General features: G+C 47.8%; 1 protein-coding gene across 1 annotated transcript in view; it reads right to left on the bottom strand.

The window, feature by feature from the left end:
* abs (ATP-dependent RNA helicase abstrakt) overlaps positions 1-18,399 on the bottom strand; it is a 214,526-nt gene that overhangs the window by 161,104 nt on the left and 35,023 nt on the right. The window contains exon 6 of the mRNA XM_065440624.1: positions 8,856-8,973. Coding sequence (XP_065296696.1) covers positions 8,856-8,973 — 118 coding nt within the window. The remainder of the gene's footprint in view (positions 1-8,855; positions 8,974-18,399) is intronic.

Raw genomic sequence — 18,399 nt, 5'->3', positions numbered from 1 at the left:
ACAGCTCGAGAGCCAGAAAGCGTTCGTCATCTTTGTAGGGGGCACCCGCATACATCGTCCACAAGAAACACGCAATATGCATGTATCATTATCCCCGGTGGCAGAAGCACCGTCCCGGTGCGTCGAAAGATCGGTGATGACAGGAGAGTAATATGGTTTGAGGCGTGCGACATATACAACATCAGTGGAATACGGGGCAGATGAGGCACTGGTACTGAGTGGGGCAATTTCGTACGTAACTAGAGTCATGGCACGCAGCACTCTATATGGGCTTGTGTACCGAGACAGGAGTTTTTTCACAGGCCAACGTGATGAGTTGGTAACCACAGGAGTACTAGAGATCGATGCGAAAAGTGGACTTCTCTGTGTTAGCAATTGCATAAACGCCAGTGCTTTTCTTGAGAGGTCAGGAGGCGAGCCCAGGCAATTTCGCGTGCTTGGGCTGCCCTGGTGATGGCATCAAGTGCATACTCACTGGTCTCTGCTGCGGTGGATGGGAGGGATGCGTCCAGTGGCAATGTGGGTTCCGCTGAACAACAGAAAGAGTGGGGAATAACTGGCAGTGTCACGACGCGAAGAATTATATGCAAAAGTGACATAGGGTAGGGCAAGGTCCCAATCAGTATGGTCGGACGAGACATACTGTGCGAGCATGTCTGTTAGGGCGTGATTCAGGTGATCCGTGAGACCATTAGTCTGTGGATGGTAAGACATAGTCAGCTTGTGCTTGGTTGAGCGCTGGACTGCAGGATGTCGGCGATGACTTTAGAAAGAAATGTCCGACCACAGACAGTGAGTAGTTGGTGTGGAGCATTATGCTGCAGAATCACGTTGCATAGAAGAAAATCGGCGATATCTGTGGCACAGCTGGATGGAAGCGTTCTGGTGATGGCGTAGCACGTGGCGTAATCTGTCGCCACAGAGACCCACTTGTTGCCAGACGTGGATAGAGAGAAAGGGCCAAGTAAGTTTAAGACAACACAAAAGAACGGCTCCAAAGGAATGTCGAGTGGTTGAAGACACCCGGCAGGGAGCGTCGATGGTGTTTTTCGGCACTGCCATTTTTCACACGCCGCAACGTATTTTCTGACGAAGCGGGCAAGCCCTGGCCAAAAGAAACGTCGGCAAATCCAGTCGTAGGTGCAGGAGATGCCAAGGTGACCTGCCGTTGGTAAATCGTGAAGTTCTTGGAGAACAGCTGACCAGAGGTGCTTAGGAATGACGAGGAATGGGGCAGGACTGTAGGGGTGTACATTGTGGCTGTATAATAGACCATCCTGGAGAAGAAACAGGTCATAGGACGAATCACAAAGCGAAGAGTTCAAGCCATCAATGATGGCGTGCAAGGTGGCATCATGGCGTTGCTCGTCGGCAACATGTAGCGGCTGAGAAATGAAGAAAATGCAAGCGTCAGCATCTGGGTCAAGGTCGGCGGGTAGTTTGTCCATAAACAGCGCGATAAACAGTCTCTGTCTTGATGTAATCGGCCCGACTTGTACGCTACTGCATATGAATATTCTTGCAACCACAAAGCCCAGCGACCAAGCCGGCTGGTAGGATCCTTGAGTGAGGAAAGCCAGTAGAGTGCGTGGCGGTCCGTGATTACAGAGAAGTGCGTGCCATACAAGCATGGGCAGAATTTGGAAACCGTACAGATGACAGCCAGGCATTCATGATCTGTAATCAAATAACTAGTTGCGCTCCGCTGCTGTGAGGAGGCGGCTAGCTTACGCAATAACACGATCTTGACCCTGTTGGCGCTGGGCTAAGACGGTTTCGATACCGTGACCACAGGAATAGGTAAGCAGCTCTGTAGGAGAGGTCAGGTCACAGTGGGCCAGTATAGGTGGTGTGGTGAGAATGTTGGTAAGCTGGGCAAATGCGGCAGTTTGAGCGGAGCCCCACGTAAATGGCACGTCCTTCTTTCAGAAGATCAGTAAGCAGTCGGGCAATCGCTGCGAAGTCTTTCACGAAGCGTCGGAAGTAGGTGCAGAGTCCTACAAATCTTCGGACGTCTTTGACAGATTGAGGTACAGGAAAACACATGACAGCCCGAATTTTCTCTGGGTCTGGTTGAATACCGGAAGCGTCGATGAGGTGGCCCAGCACTGTAATCTGCCGACGACTGAAGTGACACTTCGATGAATTTAGTTGGAGCCCAGCCTCGTGGACGACTTGAAGAACAGCTGATAAGCGCTCAAGGTCTGTCTCAAATCTAGGCGAAAATACGAGAACGTCATTTAGGTAGCAGAGGCATGTTGACCATTTGAACCTTTGAAGGAAAGAGTCCATCGTATGTTCAAATGCGATCTGTATTCCCCTCACAGATATGGCACCCGTACTGAGTGGAGAACTCCAGACGACAAGCCCATTTGCTTCCATTGCCTCCGCATTGGCCATGTCGCTCGCCACTGCCACACCTCCGGGACGTTGCTGTATTCGAGCTCCTTTTTCCCGTCTCCTTGCCCACATGCCGACCCACACCATTACTCACCTCGCCGTATGCCTCCTACCTCTGACGTATCCGTCGATGACAGTCGTCCTGTTCGCTCGCCGTCACCTCAGCGCCTTTTGTTCCCGTCGCCCCAGCCACGCCGCTGTTCGTTGCCGACCAATTATGCACCCTCCTGAACGGAAAACTAGACCATGCAGCTCCTGGGCGTAGTGCTGCATTATTTTCGTCTTGTCGAAATTCTCCACTGACGCTCCCAACGAATCAGAACTTACTTGATGTTCACGTCGATGCTGTCCCTTTGACGGCGTTAATAGATACTGGCGCCCAGATGTCCATGATTCCTGTTCTTTTTACAGTGCTGACCAATTGTCCCTATGACCTAATCCTCGGACTCGTCTTTCTTACGGTGCATTCTGTTTTGATCGACTGTTCTGCTGGCACCATTTGCCTCAAACTTTGTTACGTTTCGCCTACGACTCACGGTATAGCCGGCGCGGATGCAACGAACGCCGGGGCTTCGTTCAAAGCGGCGGACATTTTGGCCCGCTCGGAGCTGCCGCAACGCCTCCCCGCCAAGCGCGTCCAGGCATGTTTCAGTGCCACGTGTCTACATGTGTGCGTGTGTGTGTGCCCACGCTTGTCAAAGCGCGGCAGCCGGGGAGAGGAGCTCCCCAAGTGTGAAGCGAGGAGGTCTGACCGGCGCTGGCTTGGCGGATGCGTCACTACACTCGTCTCAACATGTCTCTCAGCGTGTCCGCGCCCCGCTGTCACATGGCCTCGTCTCATGACGTTCCCTCTTGCCCTCAACTCCGAGAGTATAAAAGCAGCTGCCCCCGGACGGCAGGAGAGAAGCTCCGAATTCTTCCGTCGAGAAGAGAGGCTCCGATTTCTTCCGTTGAGTAGCGTGCTCTCCCGTCTCTCCTCTTCGGTCGACCTGACCGGCCGCTCTTTTGCAATGCTAGAATAAACAAGTTCTGTTAGCAGTCGACTCATGCTTTGCAAGGACCTTCGGATGCTTCCAGTTGTGCCCCAGGCCGCCAGGCCAACGCTACCCTTGGGGCTTGCGACCCATTTGCAACAACTCATGCCAGCGGTGCGATTGCAATAATGGGTGTCAGCACTGAGATTACAACAACTTCCTCTACTCGAGCATATTCTGGCCGAACTGCCGAACAACTTTAGTTCGACCGCCTTCGTCCACCTGCCACCTAAAGCCTTGACTTTCGTCGATTTGCTATCATCTCTTCCGGTGCCCGATGGTGATTACGTCGCCAGACCTGTTCTGATGTCCTTTTGATGTGCAATATCACTGTGCCCAACTCCGTCGTCACTAACGCCGATAACTGGACATGCCTCTCCGTCGTCAATTTGGGCTTGACAATGGAAGTTCTACCCCAAGGCATATCGGTTGCAACGCTGCATGTTATAGGAGATGACCACGTCGCACTGTTTTTAGTAGACGTCTGCTCAGATTCTTCACCATGTCCTCAGGATGCTATTTGCCCTGACGCAACATTTGGTCCCATGATTGCTGCAGACCTATTGTCTGAACAAGCAGCAGCTGTGTGTTGCCTTTTGGTTCCCTACCACATCTTTGACCTCAACAATCGCCAATCGGGCCAGACTTCAACTGTTAAGCATCACATACATTCTGGTGATGCCAGTCCTATTCATCGCCCGCCATATCAAGTTTCTGCTTCAGAGCGTAAGGTTATTCAAGATGAAGTGAACAAGATGCTCGCCAAAGGCATTGTTGAACCTTTGTCAAACCCTTGGGCGTCGGCCGTGGTGCTTGCTAAAAAGAAAGATGGCACAAGGCATTTCTGCATAGATTATCGTCATGTAAATCGCATTACCAAGAAAGATATCTACCCCTTGCCTCGCATTGGCGACGCCCTCGATTGTCTCCACGGTGCCAACTACTTTTCATCAATAGACCTTCGGTGTTATTGGCAAATTTCTGTGGATGAAAAGGACCAAGAGAAGACGGCGTTCGTCACCCCTGATGGTCTATACCAATTCAAAGTTATGCCATTCGGTGTATGCAAAGCACCAGCAATGTTCAAATGTATGATGGACTGTTTGCTGCAAGGGTTCAAATTGTCAACATGCCTCTGCTACCTAGATGACGTTCTCGTATTTTCGCCTGCATTTGAGACGCACGCTGAGCGTTTATCAGCTGTTCTTCAAGTCTTCTGTGAGGCTGGGCTCCAACTAAATTCATTGAAGTGTCACTTCGGTTATCGGCAGAGTGCAGTGCTTGGCCACCACGTCGACGCTTCCGGTATTCAACCACACCCGGAGAAAATTCGTGCTGTCCAGCTTTTCCTGTACCTCAGTCTGTCAAAGATGTCCGAAGTTTTGCAGGACTCTGCTCTTACTTCCGACGCTTCGTTAAAGACTTTGCAGCGACTGCCCGACCACATACCGATCTTCTGAAGAAGGACGTGTCACTTACGTGGGGCTCCGCTCAAACTGCCACATTTGCCCAGCTTACCAACATTCTCACCACACCACCTATACTGGCCCACTGTGACCTGTCCTCTCCTACAGAGCTGCGTACCTATTCCTGTGGTCACGGTATCGAAGCTGTCTTAGCTCAGCGCCAACAGGGTCAAGATCGTGTTATTGCGTAAGCTAGCTGCCTCCTCACAGCAGCGGAGTGCAACTATTTGATTACAGATTGTGAATGCCTGGCTCTCGTCTGTGCGGTTTCCAAATTCTGCCCATGCTTGTATGGCACGCACTTCTCTGTAATCACGGACCGCCACGCGCTCTACTGTCTTTCCTCACTCAAGGATCCTACCAGCCGGCTTGGTCGCTGGTAGGATCAGCATTTGTACCACGCCACCTATAATGGCCCACTTTGACCTGTCCTCTCCTACAGAGGTGCGTACCGATGGCAGTGGTCAGGGTATCGGAGCCGTTTTAGCCCAGCGCCAACAGGGTCAAGATTGTGTCATCACCTACGCTAGCCGCCTCGTCACTGCAGTGGAGCGCAACTATTCGATTACAGATCGCGAATGCCTGGCTCTGGCGAAAGCACTTCTCTGTAATCACGGACCACTGCACGATCTGCTGGCTTTCCTCACTCAAGGATCCTACCAGCCGGCTTGGTCGCTGGGCTCTGTGGTTGCAAGAATATTCCTATGCAGTAGCGTACAAATCAGGCCGATTACATCAAGATGGAGACTGTTTATCACGCTGTTTATGGACGAACTACCCGCCGACCCTGACCCAGATGCCGACGCTTGCGTTTTCTTCGTTTCTCAACCGCAACACCATGATGCCACCTTGCGCACCATCATTGATGGCTTGAACTCTTCGCTTTCTGATTCGTCCTACCACCTGTTTCTTCTCCAGGATGGTCTATTATACAGCCACAATGTACACCCCTACAGTCCTGCCCCACTCCTTGTCATTCCTAAGCACCTCTGGTCAGCTGTTCTCCAAGAACTTCATGATTTACCAACGGCAAGACACCTTGGCATCTCCCGCACCTACGACCGGATTCGCCAATGCTTCTTTTGGCCAGGCCTTGGCCGCTCTGTCTGGAAATACGTTGCGGCGTGTGAAAAATGCCAGTGCTGAAAAACACCTCCGACGCTCCCTGCCGGGTGCCTTCAACCCCTCAACATTCCTTCGGAGCCGTTCTTTCATGTTGGCTTGGACTGACTTGGCTTTTTCCCTCTATCCACGTCTGGTAACAAGTGGGTCGCTGTGGTGACAGATTACGTCACACACTACGCCATCACCAGAGCGCTCCCAACAAGCTGCGTCACAGATGCTGCCGATTTTCTTCTATGTAACATGACTCTGCAACATGGTGCTCCACACTAACTGCGCATTGACCATGGTCGAATATTTATTTCTAAAGTCACCGTCAACATCCTGCAGTCCTGCTCAACCAAGCACAAGCTGACTACCTATTACCATACACAGACAAATGGTCTCTAGGAGCGTCTTAATCGCACCGTAACAGACATACTTGCAAAGTATGTCTCGTCCAACCATACTGATTGGCACTTTGCCCTGCCCTATGTCGCTTTTGCATATAATTCTTCGTGTCACGACGCTGCCGGTTATTCCCCGTTCTTTCTGTTGTTGCCAGTCGCTACGTTTTCCGCCCACAATATAACAAGGGCGAACCATGTTGCTTGCGAAAAGAAAGATCGAGATTAACGCTGACCATGGAGCTCTCATCAACATGGAGCACATTGTAACACAAGCAGGTGACACTTGCTTTGTGCCGTAAGTGCTTAAGTGTAGTGAGAAATTGCCATTACGCATTCTCTTTCTGTTACTTTATTTTTATAAATACAAATTAACTAACATTCCAGCTATTATGAACAACATTTGTTTACCATAATGTTGGCAAAAATATCGATGACGTGCCCTGGGCAGCCAATCAGACAGCTTGCACTACTAATGTCATTAGGGCAATTTATATGAAATGGTTAGCGGTGGCTGAAAATTCAGCTGAGTACTGTGCTGCGATTGGCAGCGATGTACCTCTTTAAAACCTTATAATAAATGACACACTTTACATGGAGCACTTGGATGTGTCAATTAATGATCAGAAGGACCTACTCTAATGACTCAGTAAGTTTGTACAAAATCGTCAAAATCGTTTCAGTATCCCTTTAAATGGCAGCTGTAGTGCCTAAACATCCAGTCTCTAGTAACGACATATGAGGGTTACCCAAAAGTAATGCAAGTTTTTTTTTTCTAGTTTGCATATTTCTTCAAACATTTCAAAACATTATTTATATTAAAGTACACTCTCTCGGATGCAACAGATTTGTCCCGCCACTTTATTACTGTTCAGAACTGTGCAGAAACTCATGCAAACCGATAATCCTTGGTGCTTCCGTTGTTTTCTTCTTTATCTCCTCCACACATTGAAAACACATTCCTTTAAGCTTTTAGTTTCAGTCTTGGATATAAGAAGTCGCAAAGGGCATAATATGGGAAGTAGGGAAGGTGAAGTAAGCATTGTTTTCAGATTTCTGTTGGGAACTGCAGCACACTCAGTGCTGTGAGGGCAGCAGCGCTGTCGTGATACAGAAGTCACTTGCCTGAGTTCTACAGATTGGGGCGTTTTATATACAAACTGCATCATGGAACCACTTGTGCATTGCAATGTAAAAATGATGCTGGTTGATCGTTAAGCGTTGCAGTACAAATTTTAAACGAACAAGCTCTTTGATATCAAAACATTTCCCTAGAGTGAGCAGAGCTCGATACCCACATATTATTCTTTGATGTCTGGCATCACAAAACCGACACAGACAGCGAAAGAGGCTCAAAGAAAGCTATGTAGTGAGTAGAAAAAGTTTTACACAAGGACACTACATGACCAAATGGTAGGGACAACAGTGAAGTACACCTGTCTAGTAGCACGGGTCAGTACCGGCTACCCTTCTGCTTCAGTAAAAAGATTCTTTTGGGTCCGCTCTTGGAGTTATCACGCCAGTCACTACTTTGAGTGGTGGGCACCTGAATGCTGCCCAGTGTGGAAATGCTTTTATTGCATGACAAATTCACTTTGACAGTAGTTCCCTGAATTTCACACAGACTAAACAAAGGCTTCCAAACTACTGAACCCATGTAATGAATCCAGCCTATGAAACAATGAAAGTAAAAGTGCCCTTTCATACTTCTTTATCCAAAGCATACTTATCTATCTGTTTCTCTAAACCCTGCCCTGCTGCTTGCTCTTTGGATTGCGGTATGTTCTAAATAAATTAATATTCAGCCTATCACAAAATTAATTGAAAGGGGCCCGCAACAATGTTGAACAAAGGCACGAAACGTGTCTGGCATCAGTGACCCTCAAAGGGTCAAAGGCCATCACTTCATCAACCTCACTGACAAACTTCAGTAAATTTGCTAATCCTGATGTGCCTCCTGATTTTTTTACATTGCTGTGTTCAAAAGCCAAGCTCTTACAAGCTTTGTGATGGTCAAGTTGGTAGACTTGGAACATCAAGAGGGAAGTGAGGTTGCTGCTGCAGCACTTTTGTGCTTGAGCTGCTGCACCACCTTTGTGCTTGAGATGTGTATATTAATAATAAATTTCAAGCCATTGCCTGTTTCAAATATATGCACTCTGTTTAAGTGGTGTGCAACTAAAGACAACTGAAAAGAGTGAAATCTGTGGGGTTGTGACATGAAGGTGTTGCCATGTTACCACATGTACCGGCATGTGTTGCTCATCCCACGACTACTAAAGAAATGTGTCTTGCACCCACTCACATGGAAGCTGCGCAATCCTGTAACTTTTTGTAGAAATTGTAATGCATCATTTGATGCTACACCCCCCCCTCCCTCCTTTAGGGGCCCACCCTTCAGCAGCTATCGTAAAGTCCACAAACATTAAGGCCATATGGTTCTTCACCTTGAATGTTGTGATTGGTGCAGGAATCCCCTCGCCTTCAACCAGGATTCGATACTTCTGGCGCACTTTCTCCTGCTGCTCAAGAGTCACATTGGTCAGGTAGGCTGGGGGACGCCACCTGGATACAAAGCAAGAAAAAACAGATAAATAAAAAACAGTTCAGTTGCTATTCAAAAAATGCTCACTGTAAAAGGATGACATGTACACTAACTACTTCATGTGTTGTAACTACCATCCCATACGTTGTATTTTGCAGTGAAACACTTTGATGGGTGTGATGTACTGGGCTCATCAATGATGGTACTGCTTTTACCCACAGTGAGCTCAGCTTGTGAATGCAAACATGTCCTTACCGCTACAAGAGGCTATCTGACGTAGCCAACAGTGTCACATGGCAATGTGTACATATATGCCGCCCCTCAATGAGCCTTTTTCATGCTGAAATGGGTCAGCCAGTAGTTGTGTGTCGCTCTTCAATGAGTGTCTTTGATGACAATTTTGGTAACTAGGCATGTGCCACTGGGAATGTGCCACTCTACAATAACGACAAATGGCCTTGTAATTTCTGTGTTGTTGGGTGGAATCTAACCCACGTCATACAGGTTCAAGGACAGCAGCCCTATGCTTTAACAGGCTGGACCACTAATGCACTGGGCATGTGCCGTTTTTCAATGAATGTCTGTCACGCCAATGCTTTAGTGAGCCGTGCCATGAATGCAAAGGGTACTTGTCGCTCTTCGATGAACCTCTCACCAACATGGATCACAGTGTATGTGCCACTGAGTGTGCGGCAAGTGAGGAAACAAGGTGCACCATGCTTCTCATCTCAGGGGCCGCACATAGACTTCACAGCAGAGCAACTAGTTGGCAGAGTGTGTCCAGAAAGAAGCATGAGCGAGGAGCCCTGTCATCACATGACACGTTTCTCAGTGTTCACACGTACTGGCGCACTGACGCACCATGCATTTAAGAGGTCATGCACAGGCTTTGCAGGGGAGCTGTTAGGTGTTTTATCACTGTATATATCATAATCATCACCCAGCATCTGGAGTAGCATGTCAGGCAAACAGCCAGGCTAACATCTCCAGCATATCATTAAGGTTGGTTCTTTCTCTCTCTTTGCAGGGGTGGCGCTAAATGGCGCTGAGTGTTCTTAGGGAAGCACGAAAGAGGAGTCTTGCTGCAGTAGATGCCTCATACCTAACTTGTTTTGACAGTAACAATACATTGTGTTGCAATATTGATTCAATGCTAAACACATTACCGTCGACAGTCATCGTGAGATGCATTCTGCTGAATTTTTTTTCTCCCTCTCTCCAGTTGTGACAGAGTAGCAAAAGTTTTAAGATTTGTGGATGATTGTTTTCACAAGTGACTTGTGAAAATGAATGTGAAAATGAATGCTTTGAACCTGGTAATTCTCACAGGCTTGCGTTATGCGAGTTCTTGTACCTGTTGAGTCTTACCTATGCCATCAAGTTCTTAAATAATAGGCTGTAGATTTCAGGCCAGCACATTTATAAACTTGCGAACAAAGAAGCAATAAGTCTCTGCTTCTGAAATGATCTGAGAAGGTCCCCTTTTCATACTGTAAACAGCAATCGACAGTTGCAGGTGTAAGCATTTATGCAGACTTCATCTTCATCTGTACAAAGTCATCATAAATCATCGGCTCGTGTTCGTTTTTGCGTCGGCACCATTTTTCCTTCTTGGAATAAAGCTTCGTCTCGACCGTGGTCTTTCAAGTGGTGGAGGTGCTTTAGATCCCTTCGCCCTCACTCCAATTCAAGATATCTCCTGGAGCTACGTTCAGGACGCCGCTTAAGCCAAGAGGCCGCCATGTCGCAAGACCAGCCAGCAGCATCCATCAGTTCGGCTCAAGTGCCAGCCACACCCACTCCCAGCTGTGCCAACAACCGGTATCGCGATCCTGAAATCTTCTCTGGCTTGCCTGGTGAGGACGTGGAAGACTGGCTCGAAAACTACGATCGTGTCAGCGAGTACAACAACTGGAACGAGATATTGAAGTTAAAGAACTTACCATTTCACGTCTCTCAAGTAGCCAAGACATGGTTCGTTAATCACGAGAGAGACTTCCGTGATTGGTCGTCTTTCAAGGAGGAGCTACAACAGATTTTTGGCACACACACGGTACGTTCGGAAGTTGGGAAAAAGAGGCTGTCTGAGCGTGTCCAGCTTTATGATGAATCGTATACCTCGTACATTAAGGACATCCTCGCGCTTTGCCGCCGTGTCGACAGTGCCATGCCAGAAACTGACCACGTGCTACACCTTCTTAAGTATAGGATCTACTGCCTTTATTGCACTCGCCGTTCAAAACCCTTCGACGGTGTCGCATGTCGTCTCCGTCTGTCAGCGCCTCGACACCCTGTAATCAATCCGCTTGCAACCGGACATTTCTGACAATCTCCTTGCAAACAGTATTGAGCTCCAGTCTCTCATTCGAGCCATAATTTGTGAGGAATTGCAAGCGCATGGCTCACTGCCTTGCAGCAGCACTCACGTCCAACCTGCTTCTCCTGACCTGCGCGGCATTATTAAGGAGGAATTAGCCTCCCTGCAGAATGCCCACCATGCCGATGCTTCTCCTTGCCCACAACCAGCTTCTTAAGCCCAGGTTGCTGCAATGCCAGCCACATCATCTCCAATCACACCGCCTGTACCTTTTCACGATCACCTGGCACCTTTAGTCGCCCGAGTTCCGAACCTGCCTTACTACTCTGCCTGGCGTTCCTCGAGGCCTATCTGCTATTACTGCGGCTTTCGAGCACATATCTCCCAGTTTTGCCGACGCCGCCAGCAAGACGAACGTCATGGTTACACTGCCTTTCAACGTGATGAGCCACATCCTCACGTCTACCGCATTTATGACGATAATCCTCCCGTTCGCCGATCTCCATCTCCGGCTGACTTCTTCAACACCGCCCACAACACACGTGTCTCGAGACGCCGCTCTGATGTTCTGTTTCACCACTTCGGCCTGTCTCCCAGCTCTATGTCCAGTGACCGGAAAACTAAACAGTGCAGTTTTTGGAGAGAAAACTGCACCGCCGCGAAGTGCTACAAGTCCTCCTGAATGTCCTTCGGACATGTTATTAGTGTCTGTGGAGGGTGTGCGTTTGTTAGCTCTGATTGACACGGGAGCTACTATATCTGTCATGCGTGCAGACCTGTGCTCTCGTCTGCGGAAAGTGCAGACCCCTTATGTTGGATCATCCTTGATTGGGGCTAATGGAGCAATCATTCGGCCATCAGCCCAATGTACAGCATGCGTTTCATTGATGGTATCCGTCATCGTATTAAGTTCACGATTTTATTCCCGTGCGCTCATGAACTAATTTTAGGTTGGGACTTCCTCTTGTCAGCGTCTGCTTTAATCTCTTGCCGTCAACATGTAGTCCATCTGACAGAGACAGTTCATTGCAGCTGGAGTGCCGATGAGCTACGACTGCGTTTTCTCGCTGCTGCCGATTTTGTACTGCCTCCCGGCAACGAGCAAATCCTAACTCTCTCTTCTACGGACATCACCAATGGCGACGTGTTCATCATTCTTTATGGCCGCTGTCTTGCCCGTGGGATTGTCTTCGCTTCCTGCCTGGTGCGGTTCAAAGGAAGCTCTGTATTAATCATCACTTTAAACACGATGACTGAGCCAATCCGCCTACCTCAAGACTCAGCAGTGACCTGTTATGTGGACACCCAACCAGTCTCCTTGCTCCCTTTTGCCGCCTCGCAAGCTCTTCCTCAACAGGGTAAATCCGCTTCATCTGCCCTTGCTTCTGTGATAAGTCCTGACCTTACTGCTGCTCAGAGTGAAGCGTTGCTACAATTGCTCACGAAGCATCAGGCCTCCATTCATATGAATGCTTCGTCACACGGACAGACCTCCATTGCCTCCCATTGTATCAACACCGATGGCCAGACCATTGTACGCCGTCGTCCCTACCGAGTCTCTTTGACCGAACGCAAAATCATCGAGGAGAACGTCGCCGATATGCTGAAAAGAAACGTCATACACCCCTCCGTCAGTTCTTGGTCATCACCCGTCATTTTAGTCTATAAGAAGGATGGATCAGTACGATTTTGTGTTGAATACCACGTGCTAAACAAGATCACCTGTAAGGATGTATATCCGATGCCCCATATCGATGACGCCCTTGATTCTTTGCAAGGCGTGCAATACTTTTCCAGCCTTGACCTTCGCTCTGGATATTAGCAAATTCCAATGCACGAAGCAGACAAAGAAAAGACCACCTTTTCTACCCCGGATGGTCTTTACGAGTTTAACGTAACGCCTTTCGGCCTATGCAATGCTCCCGCCACATTTCAAAGAATGATCGACACTGTTCTTCGCGGCCTCAAGTGGAAAACTTGTCTATGTTACCTCGACGACATCATCCTGTTTTCCTCGACTTTCACTGACCATCTGAAACGCTTGGATGAAGTGCTCACATGCCTTTCTAATGCCAGACTTCAACTGAACACAAGGAAGTGTCGTTTAACTAGCACAATGATTAATGAATGAATGTTTGATGTTTTATGGCGCAAGGGCCAAGTATGGCCAAAGAGCGCCATGTCCATGGTAATGGGTTCGCAATATACCTAATGAGTACCATGAAGTTGGGGCGATGTGGCTGTAAAGGGGCCTTAAGAAGTAGTCGCTCTAAAGTATGTAAAATCTGTATAATAATATTATGGCGATGGCATATGACGTGTGCTATGAACATTAAGTTGCATTTAAAAAGAGTGATACGATGTGTAAAAATATATCAGGTTATAAGATTGGCTAGAGCACTACTGCCTCCTTAGAGCCCTTGAAACGCAAGGGTCTGGAGGCATGTGCTATGCAACACAATTTTCGTAGCAGCATCCTCTGGAACGAGGATGCTCTACGAATGTAATGGGCTTGTAACAAGTAGGACAACATCATTTAAGAAATTGAGGACTGCCTTGATATTAAAAAGGAGTTCTCTGCCAAGAAACATAGCTGGGTGAAGAGGAATGTTGTAACGGTATGCAAGAGGAAAATGTTTCTTTCTCTCCACTTCGGCTTTCCGGCACTCCAGGAGGATGTGGAGGACGGTAAGCCTCTCCCCGCACCCTACTACAGGTTGGAGGGTCACTTCCAGTGAGTAGAAAATTATGGGTGCCAAAGGTGTGTCCTATTCTGAGACGACAGAACAGGACATCCGTTCGGCATGATTTTGCTACAGAAGGCCAGAATCCTAATTGTGGTCTTATCACGTGGAGCTTATTATTTGTTTCCGCGTCCCACAGGCGTTGCCAGTGGTTCCGTAGTTTTCTCCGTAAGAAAGGCTTCAGATCAGTAGCAGGGACTGCAGCGGTAAGAGTAGCTTGTGATGTTAATTGATCTGGCCATTTGGTCTGCTAGAACATTTCCCTTAATACCTCTAGGGCCAGGTACCTAGCATATGATGATATGCTGGTTAGATCTGCATGCTCTACACAGAACGGAGTAGAGCTCAACAAGTACAGGGTTCTTGAGTTTAGAGAGTGAATTCAGGGCTTTTACGACGCTTAGAGAGTCTGTATATATGACTGTTTTTCGAAGTTTTGATTTCGTAATATGCTTCACTGTCGACAATAGTGCATGGGCTTCTGCCGTAAATATACTAGTTTCCGGGTGCAGCGCGCCGGATTCTGAAAAGGATGGGCCGGTGGCAGCGTAAGAAACCCCTGCATTCGACTTGGAAGCGTCCGTGTAAAACTCAGTGCAAGAGTACTTATACTGGAGTTCTAAAAAATGCATTTTAATTTGTGCCTCTGGCGCATGTTTCCCGACATCTACAAATGACATATCACAGTCTATGATCTGCCACTGCCATGGCGGTAACAGTTTCACTTGAGTCATAAAACAATGTTCAAGGAGGGGAACACCCATTTCCTCAATTAGGTTCCTCACACGCAAAGCAAACGGCTTCCTCATTGCAGGCCGGTTATGGAAGAGCTTAGCAGCGGTGATATTGTTTGTGGTTGAATAACAAGGATGTTCACTGTTCGCTTGTACTCTCAGGAAGTATGTGAAACTGCTATATGATTCTTGTAGATGAAGTGACCACTGATTTGACTCTACGTAGAGGCTCTGGATCGGACTTGTTCTGAAAGCGCCCGTCTCGAGACGGATACCCAGGTGGTGGATGGGGTCTAGGATTTTTAATGCACTTGGTGTTGCAGGATTATAAATTATTGCTCCGTAATCAAGGCGGGAGCGGACAAGACTGTTATATAAGTTCAAACGACACTTTCGATCACTACCCCATGTAGTGCGTGACAGAAGCCTGAGACGGTTCATTGTTTTCAAACATTTTATTTTCAGATTTTGAATATGGGAAATAAACGTGAGCTTTGAATCTAAAGTGATTCCCAGGAATTTATGTTGGCTGCTCACAGAGAGGTGGTCTCCCTTGATCGTAATACTAGGCAGTGGTGCTACCCCCCTCTTGTTTTAGAAGAGTACGCAGGTACTTTTTTGGGTGTTTATTTTGAAGCCGTTCTCATCCACCCAGTTAGACAATTTGTTTACCCCAAGCTGCACTTGTCGTTCGCAGACAGCAATATTGCAAGATTTGAAACTTACTTGTACATCGTCAACATAAACGGAATAAAACATTGTCCAGGGAACGACTGTATGTAGGCTGTTCATTTTTACAATAAACAGTGTGCAACTAATTACGGCCCCTTGCAGAACCCCAGTTTTTTGGGTGAATGATTTCGATAAGACATTACCAACCTTTACGCGAAAAGTGCGGTTAGACAGATAGCTTTCAATTGTGTTTAACATGTTCTCACGGACGCCCATCGCGGAAAGATCGCGGAGGATCTCGTATCGCCACGTCGTGTCGTACGCTTTCTCTAGGTCCAGAAACACTGAAAGTAAAAACTGCTTATGAATGAACGCATCTCTAATGCTTGCCTCAATGCGGACAAGGTGGTCTATTCTCGACCTTCCCTCTCGGAAACTGCACTGAAGGGGGTCTAGTTTATTGTTGCTTTCTAGGAAACTGATTAAGCGCCGGTTTACTATTTTTTCAAAAGCTTTGCACAGACAGCTTGTTAGCGCTACTGGCCTGTAGCTGCTGGCTAAGGCAGGATCTTTCCCTTGTTTAAGTATGGGAATAATTATAGCTTCTTTCCAGGACGATGGGATATACCCCGCCGCCCACATGGTATTAAAAAGAGATAGAAGTGTTTCCAGAGTTTCAGGGTGTAGGTGCCTAATCATTTCGTACATGATATGATCGCCACTTGGCGCCGAGTGGTTGCAAGAAGCCAGAGACGCCTTAAGTTCCGCCAAAGTAAATGGACAATTGTAAGCATCACTCGATGAGCCTTTGCGGTTTAGGGGATGCCGCTCCTCGCGTTCTTTGTATCTTAGAAATGTTTGTGTATAGTGCGATGCACTGGAGATATATTGAAAGTGGTCGCCTAGAGAATCCGCCTGATTTTCGAGGCTATCACCTTGGCTACTTACTAACGGTAGGGGATGTGACTCCCGGCCTATTCACTTATTTACCCTATTCCATACTCGTGTTTCATCAGGGTATGAATTCATACTAGAGATGTACCTATCCCAGCTTTCTCTCTTTGCTCGTCGACGTGTTCTCTGACCTGGTGACTTGACACTTGTTTGAATTTAATAAGGTTTTCAGCGGTTGGACAATTTGGAAGCAATCTCCAGGCCTTATTTTGATTTTGTTGTGCTTTCCAACATTCGTCGTTCCACCATGGGATGCGACGTTTACTTGCCAAACCGTTAGTTTGCTTGATACATTTAGTTGCAGCGTCAATAATAAAACCTATTAGATATGCCACAGCGTCGTCTACATTAAAACCAGCAATGTTATCTTCACCTAAATACGTTAACTCTTGGAACAGTTCTCAGTTGGCTGAGTGCATGTTCCATTGCGGAAAATGTGGCGAGCATACATCCTGTTTGGTTAGGTTTAAAATAATTGGAAAGTGGTCGCTCCCAAAGAAGTTCTTCAGAACACTCCACTCAATATACGGAATTAGTGTACTCGATACTATACTTAAGTCTATTGATGAGTACGTGTTGTGTGCCACACTGTAGTACGTCGGCTCTTTCTTGTTAATTATACATGCTCCTGAGGAGGAGAGGAAGTTTTCAATAAGGCGACCTCTCGCATCGCAACGAGAGTCTCCCCACAGAGTGTTATGTGCGTTGAAGTCGCCGGCAACTATGTAAGGAGCCGGAAGTTCATCTATATAGTTTTGAAATTCTGTTTTGTGAAGTTGGTAATTCGGAGGAATGTATATGGAACTAATCATGACTAGTTTGTTAAACAACACTCCTCGGACAGCAACTGCCTCTAGGGGCGTACGAAGTCTTAATTCCCGGCAAGCAACACTTTTGGGAACTATAATGGCCACACCCCCGGACGACATGACAGTGTCATCACGGTCTTTACGAAAAATAGCGTACTGTCGGAGAAAATTAGTTTGCGTATGTTTGAGATGTGTTTCTTGAACACACAGCACATTTGGTCTATATTCATGTAGGAGCTCTTTAATGTCGTCGAGGTTATGTAGAACTCCTCGCACATTCCATTGTAGTATTTGTGTATCCATTATACTATATGTGTTGGGTGCTGTGTGTTTAAGAGACTGAGGTTAGCTCACGGGCCTTTTTCTGGCGCCGTGACGGGAGTTTTCTCTTTTGGAGCGATCGAGAGCACCTCGCCGCTCCTTAGGCGCTGGTGGCGCCGTCTTGCTGGTGGTTGTGTCCAGCGCCTTTTGCGAGGTGCTGGACACGCGCTCTTTTGAGCGCTTTGTTTGGCGTGAAGGCCTCGGCACGTTGGACGAGGCCTTTGAAGTCACCTGCCCGGAGGTAGATGGCCCCGTCTGCTGGGTTGGCATAGCAGCACTAGCTGCATCTGCCGGGGGGGCGGATGGCGCCACTGCCGGCTCACGGGGTGTGGGCCGGACAGCCGCCGGAGACCGTTGTGGCGCTGCCCCCTGATGCGCCACTTCGGCAAAGGTGTTCTTTGGCAGGAAGGATACCCGCCTGCATGCCTCTTTGAAACTTATGTTTTCTTTTACTTTAATTGTAACTATTTCCTTTTCTTTCTTCCACGGTGGGCACGACCGCGAGTATGCAGCGTGCTCCCCTTCACAGTTTACACAATGGAGAGAGTTCTCACAAGTTTCAGAGGTGTGCTCATGAGCACTGCATTTCGCGCAGGTTTGGCGGCCTCGACAGCTCTGTGAACTGTGACCGAAACGCTGGCATTTGAAGCAACGCAGGGGATTTGGAACATATGGGCGAACACGGAGCTTGATATAGCTGGCCTCGATGGACTCGGGCAGAACACTTGTGCCAAAAGTAAGTATCAGGTGTTTGGTCTGAATTTCCTTATTATCACGCCTCATCTTAATTCGCTTAACGTTGATGACGTTCTGCTCACTGAAGCCCTCCAAGAGCTCAGTCTCAGTCAGCTCCAAGAGATCGTCATCGGAGACTACGCCACGGCTGGTATTCATA

The sequence above is a fragment of the Dermacentor albipictus genome, chromosome 1, assembly GCF_038994185.2.
Source record: "Dermacentor albipictus isolate Rhodes 1998 colony chromosome 1, USDA_Dalb.pri_finalv2, whole genome shotgun sequence".
Lineage (NCBI taxonomy): Eukaryota > Metazoa > Arthropoda > Arachnida > Ixodida > Ixodidae > Dermacentor > Dermacentor albipictus.
This window is presented reverse-complemented; position numbering and strand designations above follow the sequence as displayed.